Source organism: Eriocheir sinensis, chromosome 38, assembly GCF_024679095.1.
Source record: "Eriocheir sinensis breed Jianghai 21 chromosome 38, ASM2467909v1, whole genome shotgun sequence".
NCBI lineage: Eukaryota > Metazoa > Arthropoda > Malacostraca > Decapoda > Varunidae > Eriocheir > Eriocheir sinensis.
Window position 1 is genome coordinate 13,379,147 of NC_066546.1, and position 20,504 is coordinate 13,399,650.

The window sequence follows — 20,504 nt, forward strand, 5'->3', positions numbered from 1 at the left end:
CCTTTTATCAAACACTGGGACACAGAAGTACATATTCTTAACCCGGTAGCAGCGACAGGCCAAATTTGTGCCACGATTTAAACCCCCCAAAATAGATGATACATAAACTGATCACAAATGCTTCGATATGTATTATGAAATGGTTTGTGTGAGTGATGATTTTTTCACATTTTTCTCACTTAGAGGGACCATTAAGAAACATTATCCCCGCCACTACCAGGTTAATCCTACATGTCTAGGAAATTAACATCAATAATGGTTGTCATTTGCAAAGTCTGACCAATACAAACACTAAGCACCATTACTGCTGAGTCTGCATTGTGTTTAATTATTAACTGCTTACAATACAATTTATATAACAAACTTTTAAATAAGAATCTACATGCTCTTGTTTTATCTCTGTCACAAACATCCCCTACAAACAACAGCAATAGCACTGTAGTAAAATAATTTGATGTCACACCTTTGAGAATCTGTGCAAAAAGGTTGGCATCATTTTCATCGTAGAAAGGCGGGTAACCACAGAGGAGGATGTAGGCGATGACTCCTATACTCCATACATCCACGGCCTTCCCGTAGGGCTTCTGTGCCAACACCTCTGGGGCTGTGAGGGAGACAGTGCTGAGTAAATTGCTGACCAGTGGCTAGCTCTGACACACTGTTGCTATGTAAATAAAAGATGGAAGAATGATATGGCTAAGGATGAAAGCTAATGAAAGACTGGAAGGAAGACTGGTTATGAGGAAAGGAGAATAGGAAGCAAGGGGAAAAAAAGGATAATGAGACAAAAATAAGTAGTCTTCCCCCTGTTTATGAATAATATATGTTCCTATATATGTTGCACCTCTGCAGTGTAGTGGTTGGCACCCCTAGCTAGGAATTCGTGGGCCAGTATTCAAACTCAACCTAGGCAGTCAGCTAGCAGCTGCAGAAAAGGACCAACTATTAAGGGGCGGATGTTGGTAAAAGGTTAAGAACCTCTGCCTAACAGGTTACCAAAATTATAATTACTTCAAGTGTTTTATAACAGAGGGCCCATGAAGGACTTTGTGGGGGAGAACCAGCAGGCCCTTCATTGCTGGGGGTGGGAAAGATACATTACAAATCTTTCCTTTACAATTTCGTGTGTTTTTAAATTTGGCAGTAAAGGCATGAATTTCACTTCACATTCCATCTAATTTATTAGCAGTACGCATGAGATTTGGCAACTCCGTATCATATCTCATCAAAACCTTTTCCATTTCATCAGGTTGAAATAAGGTCATTACACTTCACATCCATAAAGTCGCTCAATAACTTTGTTTAAAATTTTCATGTATTCTATTCTACATATTTTCTATTCTGTTCTCCACTCAGAAAACTCAACTGAACCCACACCATTAGGCTGCCCCATTAAAATTATCATCTATTCACCAAAATATTTTCTACATTGGCATTTGGAAGCTTTAACATATCCCATGCCTCTACCCATTCACCATAAAGTTCATACTGACCCACATAACCCGGCGTGCCACAGGCTGTCGCCATGATGCCCGAGTCTTCCATCTTGCTGAGCCCAAAGTCACTGATCATTATCTTGCTGTCCTCATCTTGGCTGAAGTAAAGGAGATTCTCGGGCTGTGGAGAAAGGAGGCTCAGTAGTGACAACAGGATGAAGGTAATAACTAGTAAGTTTGAATATGCATTATAAGCCAGAGTAAAAATAACACACATATACACAAGATCTTTGTGACAAGAGGCGGAGATCATGCGAGCTTGAGATTAGAGTCTTGATAGATAACAACTTTAGCTATTTATTCCTTCATTTTAAGAACTGGAATACTATTTCACCACTGCTACACACCATATCAGTCTCTCACTATAACAAGTTCAATAGTACAACAAGCATATGTGAGTGTCAATGAGCCCTGCATCCTGGACATTGTTCAACCATTTCTGACAGGCACACTTAAGATAGTGTGCCTGTTTTATTATTCCAATTATTTCTCTAATAACTATTACTTTGGCACTATGTTGGTAATTTCCTAGCTCTAGAGCTCTCAAATGATATGTTTTTCAGTGAGCGCTAGTCAAGGAGAAATCAGTTCCATTGTTTTGTGCGCATAAACAAATCTTCACACACACACACACAAGCACTTGCATAAAATTATGTGCAAATAATTATTACTGGTTTGGTCTACAAGTCTGACAGTGACACTGCAATAGCAAGGAAAATATGCAGCAGTCAGTAGCAGTCAGTCTGGTGGAGCATCCAGTGCCTTGCTTCACAATAAACTTTGTTACTTTAAGCTGACCTTCACTCTGTTGGGATAGCAATATGTCACAGGGTGCAGTTTAGTTATCAAGAATTTAAGGTTGAAGGTCAAGGCACAAAAACTGCAGCAACACAAGTGAAATGGTGTGACATAACATCACTTTGGTAACTAAAATAGGGAGAAAAAAAGTAGCGACCCCATGAGCTTGCTGAACTGAACCTAAACAATATATTAGACCACTACTCCTCATGCATTTATTATTTATGTAACTAAAAATAAAACCCATAAGACATCACCTGCACCTTAATACATTCTCCTCAAAGTATATTATTAAAACTTACTCATTAAAATACACATCTGTTGTTAACACAAACAAACTTTATACAGTTCTGGTTATTATGCAGAGCAATCACTGCAGTTATTGCCAACCATGTTAACCAAACCAATCAGAACACCTCAGCAGTTTTATCCTCACCTTTAAGTCCCTGTGTACAACCCCTTGTTCGTGCATGTAGTCCACAGCCTCCAGGACCTGTCTGATGAGGTCGGCTGCATCCTTCTCTGTGTAGGAGCCCTTCTCCACGATGCGGTCAAAAAGTTCTCCTCCAGTAACCCTGAGGAGAGGCCAGTGCTGCAGTACTTCCGTGTGGGTGTGAGAGTCTGGGTGTGTGGGTGTGTGCTTTGATATAGGTGCTACTTCTAATCAATATTATTTCTATTTCATATAAATTTTACTTTCTGGTATGTTGTATTAGAGGTGTGAGTGCATTTGTGTGTGTATATGTGAGTGCATGTGTGTGTAATTCATCCACAACCTGATCATGAGCTGGGTTTGCAATCACCAGCAAGTACCCTCCTGACCTGAGCAAGCTCCTTATAGTCAATCTCTGGGTACTGCTGGGACCTTCACACATGACACACCCCATCCCCCTTGCTCAAGGGGGGACAGTAACCGCTCTTCTGTCAGTGGAAAAATCTGCCTGAGCAGGGCTCGAACCTCTGCCTGCCAGACCATGAAGCCTGGCAGTGCAGCGCTCTACCACTGAGCTACTGAAGCAGTGTGTGTGTGTGTGTGTGTGTGTGTGTGTGTGTGTGTGTGTGTGTGTGTGTGTGTGTGTGTGTGTGTGTGTGTTAGGTTGAAGTATTTTACCTATCCTACTCTGTACTGACAAATTTTCCTAATAAATATGAATATGCTTTAACCACAAAAAGACAAAAATCACTCAAAATATTGGCAAAAACATACACAAGCAGAAGATTGAAGATATAATTGTCACAGGTGCAAAGACAATAGGTGTGAATAATAATAATAATGATAATAATAATAATAATAATAATAAATGTGCTGGTATCGAATGCAGCAAAACATTGAATTTGAGAGATGAGTAAGGATAAGTAGAATATAAGGCCTGAGTCCCATGCCAAGCCTCTGTGGGGTGAGTCAGACACAGTGACTGACTCACTGCTCCTCACACACAGCTGTCCCACCTGACAACCCTCAGCTGCAGACACTGTCCTTGGCTACACAAACTCTGCATGACCAGACTGCCACACCTCACATCCCATGCACTGGACCCCATCAACATTAATGACCCCAACACAAAAAAAATATGAGCGAGGCTTGAGCTTTGTTGTATTTCAATGGAATATTCCAAGGCACAAAAATAGAAGAAAAATAAGAAACACTGAAAATATATATCGTGGCACCGTGCTTCTGTCTGTGTGTAGCTGCACGGACAATTGTAAGCTCCAAAATGTTTGAGAGGTAAACAAAAACAAATGCAAAAGTCAAAAGGTCATATTCACTTTAGAAAATATATTCAACTGTGTATGAAAGATGGAATTAACTGAAGTCAGAATCAAGGTATGAAGAGTTTGTCACAGTCACTTAAACTGCAGAGTGACAATGTATAAAAAAGTTGCCAGTACTGTGAAACTTGAGTCTTTTATCAGCAACATTCAGCATATCCTACCCTAAACTATTCTGCCTAAATCTAAGAGGGACTAATATTGATGTGCTTATCTTTAACTTATGTGTGGGCAAAAACTTCCATCACTTACAGGTAATAATGGAAATACACCACTTTGGCATGCTTCTAGAGAGGATCTAGAGAGAATCACAGGAGGGCAAACATGGTGGAAAACAGCTCACTGTTCTCACACATCAAGTATACTTCAGGAAAAATTAAAACAAGCTTTCACCAATGTTTAGAGTGAGGGAGGGAGAGAGGCGAGTCTGAGGTGACATTGCTCCAGCCTCACATGATGAACACTCAGAGGTGCAGGGAGATCTTCTAAAACACTACATGGAATGAATGGTCTACAGAGAGTCTATAGTAGTAGACTAATATCAGTAAGTAGAATGTTTGAGTGATAGACAGTTTACACATCAAAACTCTTCACAACACCACTAGTAGAGTCTAACACTACAAGAAGGGGGGACTATGTATCCACTACAGTGTTTTATTTGTGAAGTAGAATGTGGTTTATTGCAATGCCATTTAGGGTCAGCACATCACCAGACCAAGATTATGTTACGGAAAATTGAAAGGTTTAGCATTTGTGGATTGTTCTCTTCATATAATGGGGCCTTTTACATGTATATTTAACACAGAATGCAAGCAAACTGATGAAGTATGGTCAGTGTGAGCCAGAAAAATATATTGTATCTCAAGAGAAGGTGAATAGTTGCTGCTGGTACCTTAATGTTTGTTACATTCTTTATGTGAGTCTATTTGTATATAAGGTTTCTCAATACAATTTTATTATAAAAGGGTTGAGTCCAGCAATCTTATCATGTGAGGGTGTAAATGGTGTGTGGGTGTGGGTGGGTGTGTATGTGTGTACTAATAATGTAAAATAAATTATATTTCTGCCTGCAAAACATGAGTTTCAACTCATGCAAATGTCTGCATGCTTCAAGACTCACAAAATTCACAAAATCACATGTAAGCTGCTATTTGTGTGAAATAGTTTTGTGGTAGTTTAGGAAAATATGAATATGAGGAAAAGAGAGAGAGAGATAGCTGTGTGATATGGAGTAAAAGGTCAAGCACGGTCTCCAAATTTCATTCCAGATAATTACTCGGGTCATTACCAACCTGTACTTTGCCTACCTCGTTAAAACTTGCAAATCATAGTATCATATCATGATAGTGGCTTGTATTTATGGATAATTAAATGTTAACCTCATACCAAATTTATTCCCATCTAGAAAAATAAACGTGCTTCCTCAAAAAATTTCCAATTGCCCGCTGCCACAAAATAAAACCCTGCAAACCAAAGAAGCAAGCCAAAGGGTGATAAAGTAAAGCTCAGTGGTTAATGCCACAATTTTTTTTAACCAAGTCAGCTAAAAGAAAAGAACTTTGAAGCCTTGAGCAAGTGTACCACGCTATCCTGCAACAGTCCTGAGGCAGCACCGTCACTCCCTTCGGCTCACCCACAGAAGCCCTGCATTTTGGTTTTAGTGTCTGCTACTAAAAATATGCACACCTATCAAGCAGGTATTTTTTTCTCTCTCTCTCTCTCTCTCTCTCTCTCTCTCTCTCTCTCTCTCTCTCTCTCTCTCTCTCTCTCTCTCTCTCTCTCTCTCTCTCTCTCTCTCTCTCTCTCTCTCTCTCTCTCTCTCTCTCTCTCTCTCTCTCTCTCTCTCTCTCATCCTCAATCCTCCTCTTCTTTCCTACAAACAAAACCTAAAACCTAGCAATGACAATAATAATATCATGAGCAGCTTCAAATGCACTGACCCTCCTGTTAATAATTGTGTGTGTGTGTAATTCACCAAAGTCTGATTATGTGCTGGACTCATGATCGCCAGGCAGCACCCTCCCAGTGAGAGCTTTGGAGTTCCTTTAAGCAATCTTTGGGTACTGCTGAGGCCTCACGCACCACACACCACCATACCCCTCGCTCAAGGGGGTACAGTAATCGCTTCTAGCAGCAGCAAAATCTTTTGTCCTGACCAGGGCTTGAACTTCAGCCTGGAAGGTATTAGCCTGTCAAAGCAGAGCCTTAGTCCACCGCCCCATGGGAGTGGTGTCATTCACCATGGTCTGATCATGTGCTGGACTCACGATCCCCAGCCTTTGCTTTCCCTAAATGAGCCTGGAGCTCATTAGCTGATCTATGGACACAGGTGGGACCTCACACACCACGCACCTCCATCCCCCTTGCTCAAGGTGATCACTCCTGATCCACGGAAAGTCTTTGGCCTATGAACCTCAGCCTGCCAGATTCAATTGCACCATGAGGGAAGTGTGTGTATTTCACCACGGCTTCATTACAAGTGGACTCGCAATCGCCAGCAAGTACCCTCCCGATTAGAGCAAGGCTTATTAGTCGATTTATGGGTACTGCCAGGACCTCACACACCACACACCCCATCCCCCTTGCTCAAGGGGAGATAGTAATCGCTCTTAGTCAGTGGAAAAAACCCGGCCTGAGTGGGGCTCAAACCTCTGCCTGCTACGTCACGGAGCCTGGCAGCGCAGCCCTTTAACTGACTGAACTATCGGAGCAATGTGTGTGTGTGTGTGTGTGTGTTCTTTAAGTTAGGAAAAATTATAATAATAATACAAGTGTATCAAACAAAAAGACAAAGTATGGAAAAGGATTATAAATATTTTAAGAAAGGTATAAGCTACAAATAAAATTAAGGAAACCAGATGATAAGAGACAAGAAGGAAATTGTATTCGAATCTCTCTTTGACAGAGGACAATGTTGAGCCAATTACCGTGTGACAGGGAAATCAATCCAGTATTGTGAATCTTTACGAAAGACGCAGGTGAGCTATTTTGGTGTGTGGTAGTGTTGTTGGAGATAGTGGGGGTGGGGGGTAGTGGCAGCAGTATAAGGAGTGGTTGTAATAGTAGTAGTAGTATTGTTCACTATCACCTTAGTGGACTAGAAGGAGGGGTGGGGGGGGCACAGTCTGTTAATGCAGTATGTCCAACTGTACAAAGTAGGCTTGTGAGTGAATCATATTTTAATCTCTACCCACTTTCAGTGGGAGTGCCAACAAGGGTGCTTGTGGAGTCCAGCTCCCCTAAAATCTTCTCAGCTCTCTCCTAGCTAACACATTGAAATCTTGTTGTTCCCTTTGCTTGGCACAGCCTCAACTCCCCCTTGACCATGGAAATCCCTCCCTATGCCTAAAAATTCATCCACTGCAGTGCACCATGTCCATGTAAACAAACAAAGCTTGACCAAATAACGGAAAGCAAGAGGTGTAACCCAGCCTTCCAAGTCACTGACCTACACACACCAAATTATTAACGTAGCCCCTTAGATTAGCAACACAGTCCCATCAGATACGAAAGTTCAGCTTGTAGTGGTGGCAAATGTAGTAGCAGTCAAAATAGTGTTGAAACTGCTGAATATATATTGTTGAGGAAATTCTTGTGTGTTGTTTTTAGCATAATAGAGTGAAACTTGTTATGTCAACTATTTTCAAGCAATGATTTGTATCTTCGCATCTTTATATCTCTCAATAAAGTCCATCAAGTCAAAAGAAGTAATGTTTGTAGCATTAGAAGTAGTAGCACTAGTAGTATTAGTAATAGTAGTTATTATAATAATAATAATAATAATAATAATAGTAGTAAAATAAGTGATGTAACTGTGATTATCGCATTGTCCCAGATTTGAAAACTTCAGCAATAAAAAGGAAACAGAGAACATGTAGTTGGCTCTGGAAGGGACGTCAAGTGTTGCTGGGGGACCATTTATCAGTGTAGAGGGAGACAAAGAGCTATGCAGCATCTCAATTATATTACGAGGCTAATGGGAAAAGTTTTTGAGTTGTGAGGAAAGTTTGGGTTTTAAAAGACAGTAAGGGATTGTGTGTTGCCTTGTATATGGCATACAGGATTGTCTAGTGAGAGAGAGAGAGAGAGAGAGAGAGAAAGAGAGAGGTTTCTGCATGACCTGACTGCGGTCCGTGTATGGTAGTCCCTCACCACTTGTGTTACGAGGGAGAGGAAAGGAAAGGTAGGTTGTTGGGAAGGTAATGGCAGGTTGAGAAGGAAGGGGAAGGTTTGGGAAAGTCCAACACTCCTCAATCAATTGGCTCTTGTGGTAATGATGATGATGATGGTGATGATGATGCTAATATTAAGAAGAAAAAATCTGTAGTAGTGTTGGTAGTAGTAGTAGTAGTGCTAGTAGTAGTAGTAGTAGTAGTAATTATGAAATATTGCCATGTATGTCATTTATTGTTTTTTGTGATAAGCTGAGTTGGATGTATAATTTCCTTTAATTTTTTCAAGGAATTGGTGTTCCATCCAACATTTTGATTCAAATGTCATTGGTTTGCATGAAAACTTAAAAAAGTGTGTAAAACTATTACTTGTATATCAATTTATTCCTCTTGTTAATGAACGTTCCTCCCACCATTAAGCTATCTCCTATTCAACTCCCTACATGACTGAGCAAATGGCCCTTATTCACTTTCTTGGATTTACTGCCATCATATTCCTTTTTTTATTTTTTGCATTCTACTCTTTACTTCCTTTTCTTTAATTTACTGTCATTATATTCCTTTTTTTTTTTTTTTCATCTTATTCTTTACTAAGTTAAAAGTAATCGGCCTTATCTACTATACATGAACATCTTTGTTTCCCTACATTTAGATAGTTCTGATACAACAAGCTATTTCATACATTCCTCCCTCCATTCTAGAGGTTACCAGGAACCTGACACAAGTATCACCACCTGAACTAGTCTATCTCCAAAGCGACTCTACACCCACACACACACACAGACACTCTATCAACCGTGTCTCGCAGGGGGAGTTTCAGGTGGCGGAGCAGGAGCGCGACGGATGGTGCCGCGTCTGTCACCCGGTTTTCGCCAAACTCTACGGACACAGCCAGCCGCGTTTCACTAACTCGCTGTTACGGGCTGGTGTTTGCAGTGTCGGAAGTCAAACTAGATATGAAGTCAAATATAAAATTGTGAATTTCCTGCCGTTTAATACGAATCAACCTCATTTAGATCAATAAGGAAAGTAAACAAAGGATTATGTTGAGTTGCCACAATAAGTAAAAAGACATTGAAAATTTCTACCTACCCACTTCCTATTGTTTCCTCTCTATTTCACCCTGCGTGTTCTTAAAGCAGACGTGTTGACTTTCTCTCACCTGTCTCCTTTACACTGCATAGTCTCGCCTCCCTCTCGCTCCCAGATTCCCCTTCGAACACGTATACAGGTTCCGATCCTAATGAAGTGTTCCCGCTCGAAAACAAGCATCGTAACTTATCATTATCAGCGTCTTGATCCCGAGGGGCGGCAGCGGCGGAGGACGGAGCTCGCCGTCTCCTTTAAGAGTAAACAGCTTCCCGCCTCACTCACTCGCCCCCTCCTGCTCTCTCTCTCTCTCTCTCTCTCTCTCTCTCTCTCTCTCTCTCTCTCTCTCTCTCTCTCTCTCTCTCTCTCTCTCTCTCTCTCTCCAGCCTCCCCCCTCGATCTGGAGACTGTTTGTGTGTGCTTCTGCTAAATATTTGTTCAGGATTTATAAGTAGGAGCGGAGCCGCCAGTCGCCTGGCCTCGGCGTGAACTCTGAACTTTCTCTTTTAGTCCGCTGTTCACGTCAACATGGGATGCGAGCCACATCTATTATTAATGTGTTCAGTGGTGGCCAGGTTCAGCTTAACCCAGAGAAAACTTTCCCACTTCGAGCAACTAAATGGCGCGTCTTTATCTTAAATAATGCCAAAGAAAAGTCTTTTTCAACATCAAGCTTTTTCTCACGCAAGGGGGAAGCGAGCAATGATTCCCCCTAATCAGTATTCATACGTAACTTGTATGCAAAAAGTACACGCGCTAACGTCTGACTTTATATGCGGCGCCTGCTTACGTATTCCTTGCCGGAGCCTCAAGTGAACCTGCGCCGTGTAGTGATTCAAAGTGTGACAGTTTTGTGGGGCTGTACGTGACAGGCGGTGTGCGGGAACCAGCCAGTGTCGGGCGAGTTGAAGCAATGCCAAGACTGTTCCATGCAGTTGGAGTCGGGCTGGGGAGGGCTGGGAGGAGGGGGTCAGGTGGAGGGAGGATGGCGGGGACACTGGAGCCTTGATGCAAGCAGAGACTAAGATAAGACAAAGGCTTACGATAATCAGAACCCACTGTAGCACAAGACTGTGAGGGAGAACGAGCAGCGACGCGCTAGGAAGCACGGCTGAGGGAAGTAATTCAACCACTTACTAACAGCCACTTGGGACTATCTGGGCGGGGAGAGGCGGCAGCTAGCGGGCGACCGGGGCCGGAGGGAGGGACTTACGAGTATATACATAGGTCGGCCTGACAGAGCTCCAGAGTCAGATGAAGGGGGCATACTGAGGCTAAAGAGAGGAAGTGAAAAGAAGGGCGATGGGGAGGATGGACGGTGTGGGCGGGGCAAGTATGAAGGGGAGGAGTAACCTTACAATGCTAGCAGTGGGGTGACAACAGCGACGGACAGCAAACACTTAAAAAAATAAACACAAAAGGAAGTGATTCAAGAGAGGAGGAAGTGAGGTCTTACGGCAGCAAAGACGACCCGCCCGCCCACACACCGCCCGCACACCCACGCTTCTCCCCGCCCACGCGCCGTCACGCCCTCAGGCGCGGGAACCCTCCATACAGCAAAGCTTTGGGATGCACGTCCCGGAACCCAGGTGATCCCCAGGCGGCGGGGCAGCGCGCCCCCGGGGTGCACCGGGTTCCCCCCAGCGGGACCTCCGCCCCCCACCCCCCAGGCTCACACGATTAGCTTCCAATTTCAATTCAATTCATAAAACGGCAGCTGATGGCGCCAACATGTCAAACAGAATTCTACCACTCCTCGGGGATGTAATGTATACATAATAATGTGTGTGTGTGTGTGTGTGTGTGTGTGTGTGTGTGTGTGTGTGTGTGTGTGTGTCACGAAACAATTTGAGAATTAATCAGCTTATTGTGAGGTCGTTGTGGTTGTCTGGGAGCGTCAGGGAGCAGCGGTGGACAGAGGCTGAGAGGCTGTGGTGATGAGAGGGGCGTGAGGCGAGATGGAATAAGCGTGACTATCAGCGACGGGCCGCCAGACGCCGCCGCTGTGATGCATCTCAGTGAAAGTCGTGGAAGCGAGAAAGAGGAGATCAAATGTAAAAATGTAAACTTCACTCATGCAAACTTCCTGGAATAATTATGTATAATGACAGCTGTAAAAGACGGGCGGAGCAGTGCGGGCCATGCCGGTGAAGGGAAATGGCGGGCGGCGGGATGCAACAGTCACACACACATTCATACACACACACACACACACACACACACACGTCTGATGAGCGAGGGCCGGGAGTCGGTCCTGGCGGGTGGTATAGGCGGGGTGTGGGCGGGGTGTTGGCGGGGTGTGGGCGGCCCTTCAAGTTTAGGAGTGAGAGGAGGGGGGGAAGGGTTGTCCAGCCATCGTTTATCGTACACAGGTGTGGGCGGGCGGGCCTTAGAGTAAACAAAGGCTTGTATAACGCCTTGGAGTGTACAGAGCAGCAAAAGATAAGTCAGAGCTGCCAACAGAACTCAAGATGTATGAATATATAAGTCACGAGCTGCCAACAGGACCAATTGGAAGATATATAATAGACTGCGGCACGATGCACTATAACAAGCTCTCGTGTGCAGCGCAATTACTTACAATTCCATTACCAAATAGACTTTGTGTTTATCTTCAAACGTTTCTAAGAGCTGAACTATGTTGGGGTGCGTTAGCCTGCAAGACAAGAATAAACGAGATGAGAGGCGAGGAAGGGTGATCGCTGCTCCTGCCAGTCGCCGGGTCGTGAAGGAACGGAATGAAGGCCTTAAAGGAACGCCTCACTGACCCCGTGACTCCCACCTCCCGTGAATGACTCATTCCCGAGCCTATCACTCCATCCTTCACCGCCTAAGGCCCGGCCGCCGGCATCAGAAACAAAGCAAGTTCTTTTAGCACCAGAACCCCGCTGCAACGCGGTGCTGCCACGCGTTGTAGTCATCTGTGGGCTGAGAAAATGTGTTACTCTGTTAGTAAGGCGGAGATGGCAGCGGCGCGGGGAAACCTGGAAACTGCCTCACTTTCAAGGGAAGCTCGAGACCAGACAAGTTAGGCGATCAAAATAAGTCAATACTGGTGGTTATTGGCGACCTTGACTTCCAAGTGAGCAAACTTTGGCCATTCAAATAAGGAACATAATCACAGGGAAGCATTAGGGGTGAAAACACCCGCAAGACAAAGCCCCGCTGGTCACGGGTGAGGCTGAGCATCCAGGCTTCGCCGCCGCCGCCGCCCCGAGCCGCCGCGAGGCTGCAAACCCCGACAGAGGAAGAGACTGGTCACTTCCGGCTCTCTTGGCCGGCGGCCAACTCGGTGTTTACTGCAGCAATACTTGTAAAGCGTCAGTGCAGCCAAAGAGGCATTAAATATGATTATTTTCTCAGTTTTTTTACAGAAACACGACTGTTTACACATTATTAGTGTTAATATTAATAGTTTTTATTCTTTAGGTGTTTACGCAATGAGTGCAAAGCCGCGAGAGAGGGGGAGCGGGTGACCAGTCTGCCTGCTCGGTCGTGGCCGCCGCCGTGCTGAGGGAGGAGGGGCTGCGGGTACTTACAACTCGATGACGAGGTAAACGTGCTCACGATCCTCGTACGTGTCCATGAGCTGCACAATGTTGGGGTGACGGAGTCTGCAAAGGTCCCCCGCGTTATGGCCACTCAGACGGCACACACTCAGCACGACTCACGCCTCACACCCTCCATGGACTCATACCTCTCACCCCCCACTCTCCATGGCGACTCACACCTCACACTCTCCACGGAGACTCACACCTCACACTCTCCACGGAGACTCACACCTCACACTCTCCACGGAGACTCACACCTCACACTCTCCACGGAGACTCACACCTCACACTCTCCACGGAGACTCACACCTCTCACCCCACACTCTCCATGGCGACTCACACCTCACACTCTCCATGGCGACTCACACCTCACACTCTCCACGGAGACTCACACCTCACACTCTCCATGGACTCATACCTCTCACCTCCCACTCTCCATGGAGACTCACACCTCACACTCTCCATGGAGACTCACACCTCACACTCTCCATGGAGACTCACACCTCACACTCTCCATGGAGACTCACACCTCACACTCTCCATGGAGACTCACACCTCACACTCTCCATGGAGACTCACACCTCACACTCTCCATGGAGACTCACACCTCACACTCTCCATGGAGACTCACTCTATGGAGACTTACACATCAAAATTACCATGCAGACTCGACCATCATACTTCTCATGGAGATTCAAACACCATATATTCCATGGAGACTACGTAACATCCTACATTTCATGGAGACTCAAACATCATACTTTCCATGGAGACTTATTACATTTACTCTCCATAGAGGCTCTCATATACTCTCATTGGAGACTAACACTTCATACTCAGGTGATTCATACTACCCATGGCGACCCACTGCATGTCACTTCACATATCATACTCTCCATGGAGACTCAAGCTTCATACTCTTCCTGGCGACTCATACCTCACGTTCTTCAAGGTAGCTCACACTCATAGTGACTCACTGAATGTCGACTAACATTTATACTCATCCTGGCGATTCAAACGACTTACAGAGGCTTACTGCAAAGTGGTAAGCCACACTCACTGCATCCATACCAACTAACACACCCACTGAACACATTGCACTGTAACACACACACACACACACACACACACACACACACACACACACACACACACACACACACACACACACACCTCGGGACGTCACAGGTACAGGAATGGTGGCGACAGACACCTCAAAATTACAAAATATAATCAAACAGAAAAAAAAGCACCAGAACTTTTGAGAACTAACTCTATCATGCCAGGTGGGAGAAGAGGAAAGCTTTAAGAGTATACCCGTCAGCTTAAGAGACCCAAGGAATAACTACAAGAACACCTTAAATTACAACAATGTGTATTAGGATCTTCACTACGCATAAGAGGATTAGATTATCATTAGAACAAGGGAGGAGCGAGATGCGTGGAGGGTATAACTGGAAACGTCAGGTGAATTTAAATGGATAATGGAACCAACAACAACAACAACAATTACACCAACAATAACATCAACAATAATAGCGATACCATACTCGCTCTTCCTCTGTTCTGCCCAAGAGTTTAATTTTAATACAGGAAACCAAAAGTGAACCACCAAACTAAAGACGTTCACTTCCATGCACAGACAAGTTCTGGCAAGTATGAACGCGAGGCTTAAGTAGAACATTAAAGACTAATTTAGAATAATATTAAAGCTTCATTTAGCAGCAAGATATATACACAATTACCACCCTGAAACTACAATTTTAGCCAATTATAAATACAAGAGCCAAAGAACGCCAATTCAGTTCCCGTAAAATGTTAAAGTGTCTATTTAATACCTTGTTAATTTATGATCATACTGTGCAAGTGGAACAACCAGGCCGTGGGTGGTGGGTTACGGGAGAAATTTAAGGTTGTAAGAAGTTAGCTAAATACGGCTGATAGGCAGTCATAATTTAAATCCGTGAATGTGAAGGCAAGCTGAGAAGGAAAGTGAAAGGTAATTGGAAAAACGGAAGAGTTAATTAGGAAAGGTAAAAACTCACAAACCAAATATAATGAGTAAAAGAGCAATTAAAAATAATGAGAGAGAGAGAGAGAGAGAGAGAGAGAGAGAGAGAGAGAGAGAGAGAGAGAGAGAGAGAGAGAGAGAGAGAGAGAGAGAGAGAGAGAGAGAGAGAGAGAGAGAGAGAGAGCAGAAATCAGGAAGGAGAGACACCGACCTTCGTAAGACCTTAATCTCATTCTCGAGCGAATCCTCCTTGCCCTTGAGCGCTTTTTTGTCGATGATTTTGATGGCCACCACACGGGACGGGTCTTCCTTCACCTCCGCCAGACGCACCTGCGAGAACGCGCCGCTGCAGAAGAAGAGGAAAGCAATTAGTTATCAGAAGACTAAAAAAACAATTATTAGAAGAAAACACTTTGTACACTTGGATATAAACCTCCTTAAAGAATAAACGAACGAAGGATAAAGTATTTGCTCGTGTGGAATATCAACTTATTTCAGAAAATATATAAAAGGTTATTGATATATATGAAAAAATAAATAGACAAGAGAAGAACTGTTTGCATATATGGAAAATTAACCTCGCATCAGAAAACATAGAAAAGATTATATTTATGAAAAAAAATAGGCAAGAAAAATATTGTGCTTATGAGGAAAAGCAAACTCCTTTCAAAATCAAAAACATATATATAAGTTAAGATATATAAAAAAAAATATTCGTGTATATATTAATGCTTTTCCCTCATTACACTAAAAGGGCAAATAAAAAAATGGTTCATCAAGAAAAGACCAACCTTTTGGGCGTAAGCAAAACAAAAATAACGCAAAACCGAAACTGACCCCTCTTTCGGCCACTTCTTTGGATTCTTTTTAGGAGCAGCGAGTAGCGGGCTTTTTTTATTACTTCTTTTTTTGTGTGCCTTGAGCTGTCTCCTTTGTTGTAAAAAAAAACCGGCATATTGCGACTAAAACTTACTTCAGAAACAGCAAAAAACAACACCTGTGAGAACTTTCTGGTTTATTTGCTTGTTTGTCAGACGAGGAAGGTCAGGGCGTACACGAGCAAAGTTGGACACTGAAGGGAACAGCGGCGCCGAGAAAACTTTGACGTGAGTGCGGCGTGGAGAGTCGATGTACAGAGGAAATAATTAAATAAGAAAACTAATTAACTAACTAATTATCCTACTGACCAACAAAATATCTTACTAACGAGATAATTAGCGGAATAAACTAGAAGACAAATACACTTAATGATAAGCAAAAGGAAAAATGAACTCCCCACGGAAGACATGTCACGCGAGCAGTGAGAAAAACAAAAGAAAAAATAGGAAGAGTCAACATCGCTATCACCCAACACGCGAAAACAATTAGCGCCCAAAAGGAAGGAAAAAAATAATACCCTAAAAAAAGACGTACAAAAAAACACAACAGTCAAGAATAAAAACAGTACAATCCCCCCCCCAAAAAAAACAGGCCTATGTAAACTAACCCATCCAAGCCTTACCTAATTTGACCTAACCTGGCCTTTCCTTACCTAAACTAACCCTGCCTTACTTAACCTTGCCTTACCCTAAACTAATGGAGCCTTACCTACATAAATATAATAACAGTGAAAAATTATAGAAGTACAGCTCCTTACCTAACATAGCCTTACCTAATTGACCTAACCTGGCCTTTCCTTACCTAAACTAGCCCTGCCTTACTTAACCTTGCCTTACCCTAAACTAATGAAGCCTTACCTACATAAATATAATAACAGTGAAAAATTATAGAAGTACAGCTCCTACCCCCCCCCCCCAAAAAAAAAAAGAATACTCCCCAAAAATGTTAATAGTACACACACACACACACACACACACACACACACACACACACACACACACACACACACACACACACACACACAAAGAGGCGAAAAGAAAACCCTAACGTCCAAAATAATGATAGTAGAAAGTAAATAATCGTACATACACAAAACAAATAACATCGTACCCCAAAAATAAAAATCATACGCACAGCTCAAAAAAAAAACATTAACACAGGCAAAAAAAATATTATTAGTACACCCACCCACCAAAAATAACAAAAAAAGAAAAAAATAAGCAGACAATAAGCACAGCGTCAAGAGGGAGAAAATAACAAGGGGAAAATATATCTCGCGGACGAGGCAACGCGCGTCCGAGGGGGAAGAAAAAACTATCGCCTGCCAGGAAAAAATGTGTCTTCGGGGGGACGGAAAATATATATTCGCTCCCTTCCCTCCCCTCCTCTCTTTTCTTTTCTTTTCTCTTCTTCTCTCTTCTCTTCTCTTCTCTCTCTCTCTCTCTCTCTCTCGTACAAATTTGATGGGTAGACTCTTCTTTAGGTTTTCCGTGTGATCTAGGTCTTCTTTTTCTCCTCTTTCTCTTCCTCCTCCTCCTCCATTTTGAGCTTCCATTCGCCCTCACTATCGTTTTCCTCCTTTTCTTCCCTATGCCCTTCCTGCTCCTCGTTCTCCTCCTCCACCTTCCTCCATGCCGTGCCTCCTCAATCTCTTCTTCATTCTTCTCTGACGCATTCCTCCACTTTTCCCGTTCCTACTCCACTCAGCTATTCCTCCTCCTCTGAGACATTATTTCCCTTACTCTTTTAGTCATTTGTTCTTCCACCGCCACCTCCTCCTCTTTCCTTTTATATTTGTTGTTAGTGAGCCGACACCTAAGCCCTCCTCATCCCCTCCTTCCCGGTGATGGGGAGAGACACAGCCGCTTTCGCCAAATTACTCTGATTTTCACTAACCGTTACACTGGACCAAGCGTTCAGCTAAAGGCTAATTTCCTTTTAAACCAAACGCGAGCCTCTAATCCAACTAAACGTCCACCTAGGGAGTGTTCCAAGCGCCCTGACGTTTGTTTAATTTCAGTTTGAGGACAGACCACCGAGTGTGAGTCATATGGTCCGTGTGTTTTGTATTTTGAAATTATTATATATATTTGTGGGTAACTAAATACCATGAACATATTGCGATGCCATTCTGTATCTTCCAAATAAACTCGCACCTCACGCCCACTCCTTGTCTTGTAAGGATATATCAACAAAGAGCAAGACAAATCGAGACTTCCCGCTGCGACAACGTCCGGAGGTTACACGGTCTGTCCGGCCTTGACAGCGGCACGTACTCGTTGTGGCCAGCCGGTGCGTCCTTTGATAGCACTGACCTGCATATTAGAGAGGAAGAGGAGGAGAAGGAGGAGAAGAAGGAGTAAGAGGAAGAAGGAGAAAGAAGAGGAAGAAAACGACGGCAGTAGCAGCGGTAGCGGGGCGGGAGGAAACAGCCACAGCAAGGAATGTAAGAAGGAAGTGTACGCAGAGGAAAGATGTGAGATTGAATGAGAACGAGAACGAGGCAGAAGAGGCTCCCCTTCACTGTCAACAGGACGCAGCCTATCACTTATTCCCGGCCCTGCCTCGGGACATGAATGCGGCGTCTCTTTGGGGGTTACAGCGCTTTGAATATTCTAACCAACAGAGTATTTAAGGGCTGTGTTTTGCGTATCTCTGATAATGGGAATGATTAGTTATTCTTTACATACGAAAAAATACGTTAGGGACTGGAAGCACCTTGGGGAATTAATTACAGTACAATGACAAGTGGTCTGAAGCGAGTTTCTTTGTTTACTAATCTAACGCACAGCAGGAAACGGATATGTAATGAGCGTCCTTCAAGTCTGGCCGGTGGATGACAACACCGAGATATTACATAAATGATTCCAGGAAACAAACAAACGATGACATTGACAGCCCAAAGAAACACAAATCGGCCACAGCAACACAGAGAACGTGGCCTTCACTGGGCGTGTGACGTGACTGTATTAAACGAAGCGTTGCTCTCAAAATACTCCAGAACAAAAGACACAAGAAACCCAACTAGTCTCATGCCTTGCTTTCAACAAATAAGTTTTCCTTGCATCGAGTCTTCATTCCGAAAACTTGCTGATTAAAGCCACTTCTGAGAATGGAAACTTCTTTTTTTTCAGTATTACAAGCGGATTACATTCAAATTCCCATCAACAGAAACTTAGGAGCGCGTCTTTACCAAGAAAACCTTCATGAAACTCAAGTTTGTACCGAAAGAAAGGAAACAACTTCCAAGTCATCCAAGAAACTTTGTCTGATACAACTCCGTCTTCAGCTACTTAAAAATACTCAAAGAAAAATAATCAAAGAAATTTAACCAACACAAACTTTTCTTCGCAAAAACACATAATGGAATAAATCAAATTGAAATACGAACAAAAAAATGAGCTCTAACTTGACAGAAAACAGGTGATGAAATTAATGTTCATGGAGGAGAAACAAAAACACTCAAACAGAACAATTTATAAGACGCAAACAAATAAAATACGAACGTTTGAAACAGAAAAGTCCCAAACATGACAGAAAATCAGAGAGGACAAAATAAACGTTCGAGGAGGCAAAGACTCAACAGAACATTAGGGAAAGAAATCAAACTCGGGAACAGAAGTCTCTCTAGCATGACAAAAAAAAAATAGAACACAAAATAAACGTTCGTGGTGGAGCTAAAAACGCAACATAACATTCGGAAAAGATATCAAATCCGAGAACAGAAAAGTAGCATGACAGAAAATTAGAGAGGACAAAAGAGATGATCGTGGAGGTGGTTAAAGGGTCGCATTATCAGACATTTCACCGCCAAAGAATACATATTTGACAAGGCTTTCGTAGGAGTTGTGGGCATTTCCAGGAGTAGTTTTATGACCCTGGTGGTAGTTTGACCCTTCCTCTGTACCCTGAACCTGAAGAAACACTCATTAGAACCCGATTGATCCCCTCTTTGACGTTTATAAATAGCTGATGTGAGAAGCGAAAGTGTCTTATAATACCAAACTAAGAAACAGAAAGAAACAAAAGAACATCAAGAAGACAGACAAAAGAACATCAAGACATTAAGAAACAGAAAGAAACAAAAGAACATCAAGGAGACAAACAGAAGAACATCAAGACACTAAGAAACAGAAAGAAACATAAGAACATCAAGAAGACAGACAAAAGAACATCAAGACATTAAAAAACAGAAAGAAACATCAGAACATCATAAAGACAAACAGAAGAACATCAAGACATTAAGAAACAGAAAGAAACAAAAGAACATCAAGGAGACAGACAAAAGAACATCGAGAAGAAATCAAACTCGAGTAACCGTACATTAAGACCTGACAACTGAGAAACCTTCGGCCTACTCCCTCATCCCCCCTCGAGTACATTCTTCAAGTCGCGGCGACCAATGGCAGCCCTCCCATCACCCCTTCCCTGACCTTTAATGAGGAATGGTCATAAAAGTTCCGAGGAGAGTTTTAATTAACAGCGTGAGGGCGAGGAGCGTCAGGTTATTTAAGAGGAGGGGAGATTGGACGAAAAAGGTCAAATAAAAGTCATCGTAGAAAGGAGCCGAAGAATCTATCCGTTTTCTTTCCGTTGTTTTTATTCCGTGTTATTTTGTGTGTTAATTTATTCCTGGTGGTGTTGATTTGGTTGCTACTGTTGTTGTTGTTGTTGTTCAAATTATTATTCTTTACGTTACTTTTTTTTTGGGGGGGGGAGGGGGTTGCTGTTGATGTTA

At 43.1% G+C, this 20,504-nt stretch overlaps 1 protein-coding gene across 4 annotated transcripts in view; it reads right to left on the reverse strand.

Moving 5' to 3' along the window:
- Positions 1–20,504, reverse strand: part of LOC127008685 (calcium/calmodulin-dependent protein kinase type 1) — a 118,538-nt gene that overhangs the window by 11,990 nt on the left and 86,044 nt on the right. For 2 of the 4 annotated variants that reach the window (XM_050881008.1, XM_050881006.1), the window contains exons 2-6: positions 15,099–15,233; positions 11,907–11,981; positions 2,731–2,869; positions 1,494–1,617; positions 464–604 (exon numbers count right to left, since the gene is read on the reverse strand). In XM_050881008.1, the coding sequence (XP_050736965.1) occupies positions 464–604; positions 1,494–1,617; positions 2,731–2,869; positions 11,907–11,981; positions 15,099–15,233 (614 nt within the window). Of the gene's footprint in view, positions 1–463; positions 605–1,493; positions 1,618–2,730; positions 2,870–11,906; positions 11,982–12,864; positions 12,940–15,098; positions 15,234–20,504 lie in introns of all 4 variants that reach the window. The other 2 variants (XM_050881007.1, XM_050881005.1) reach the window with 1 other exon arrangement.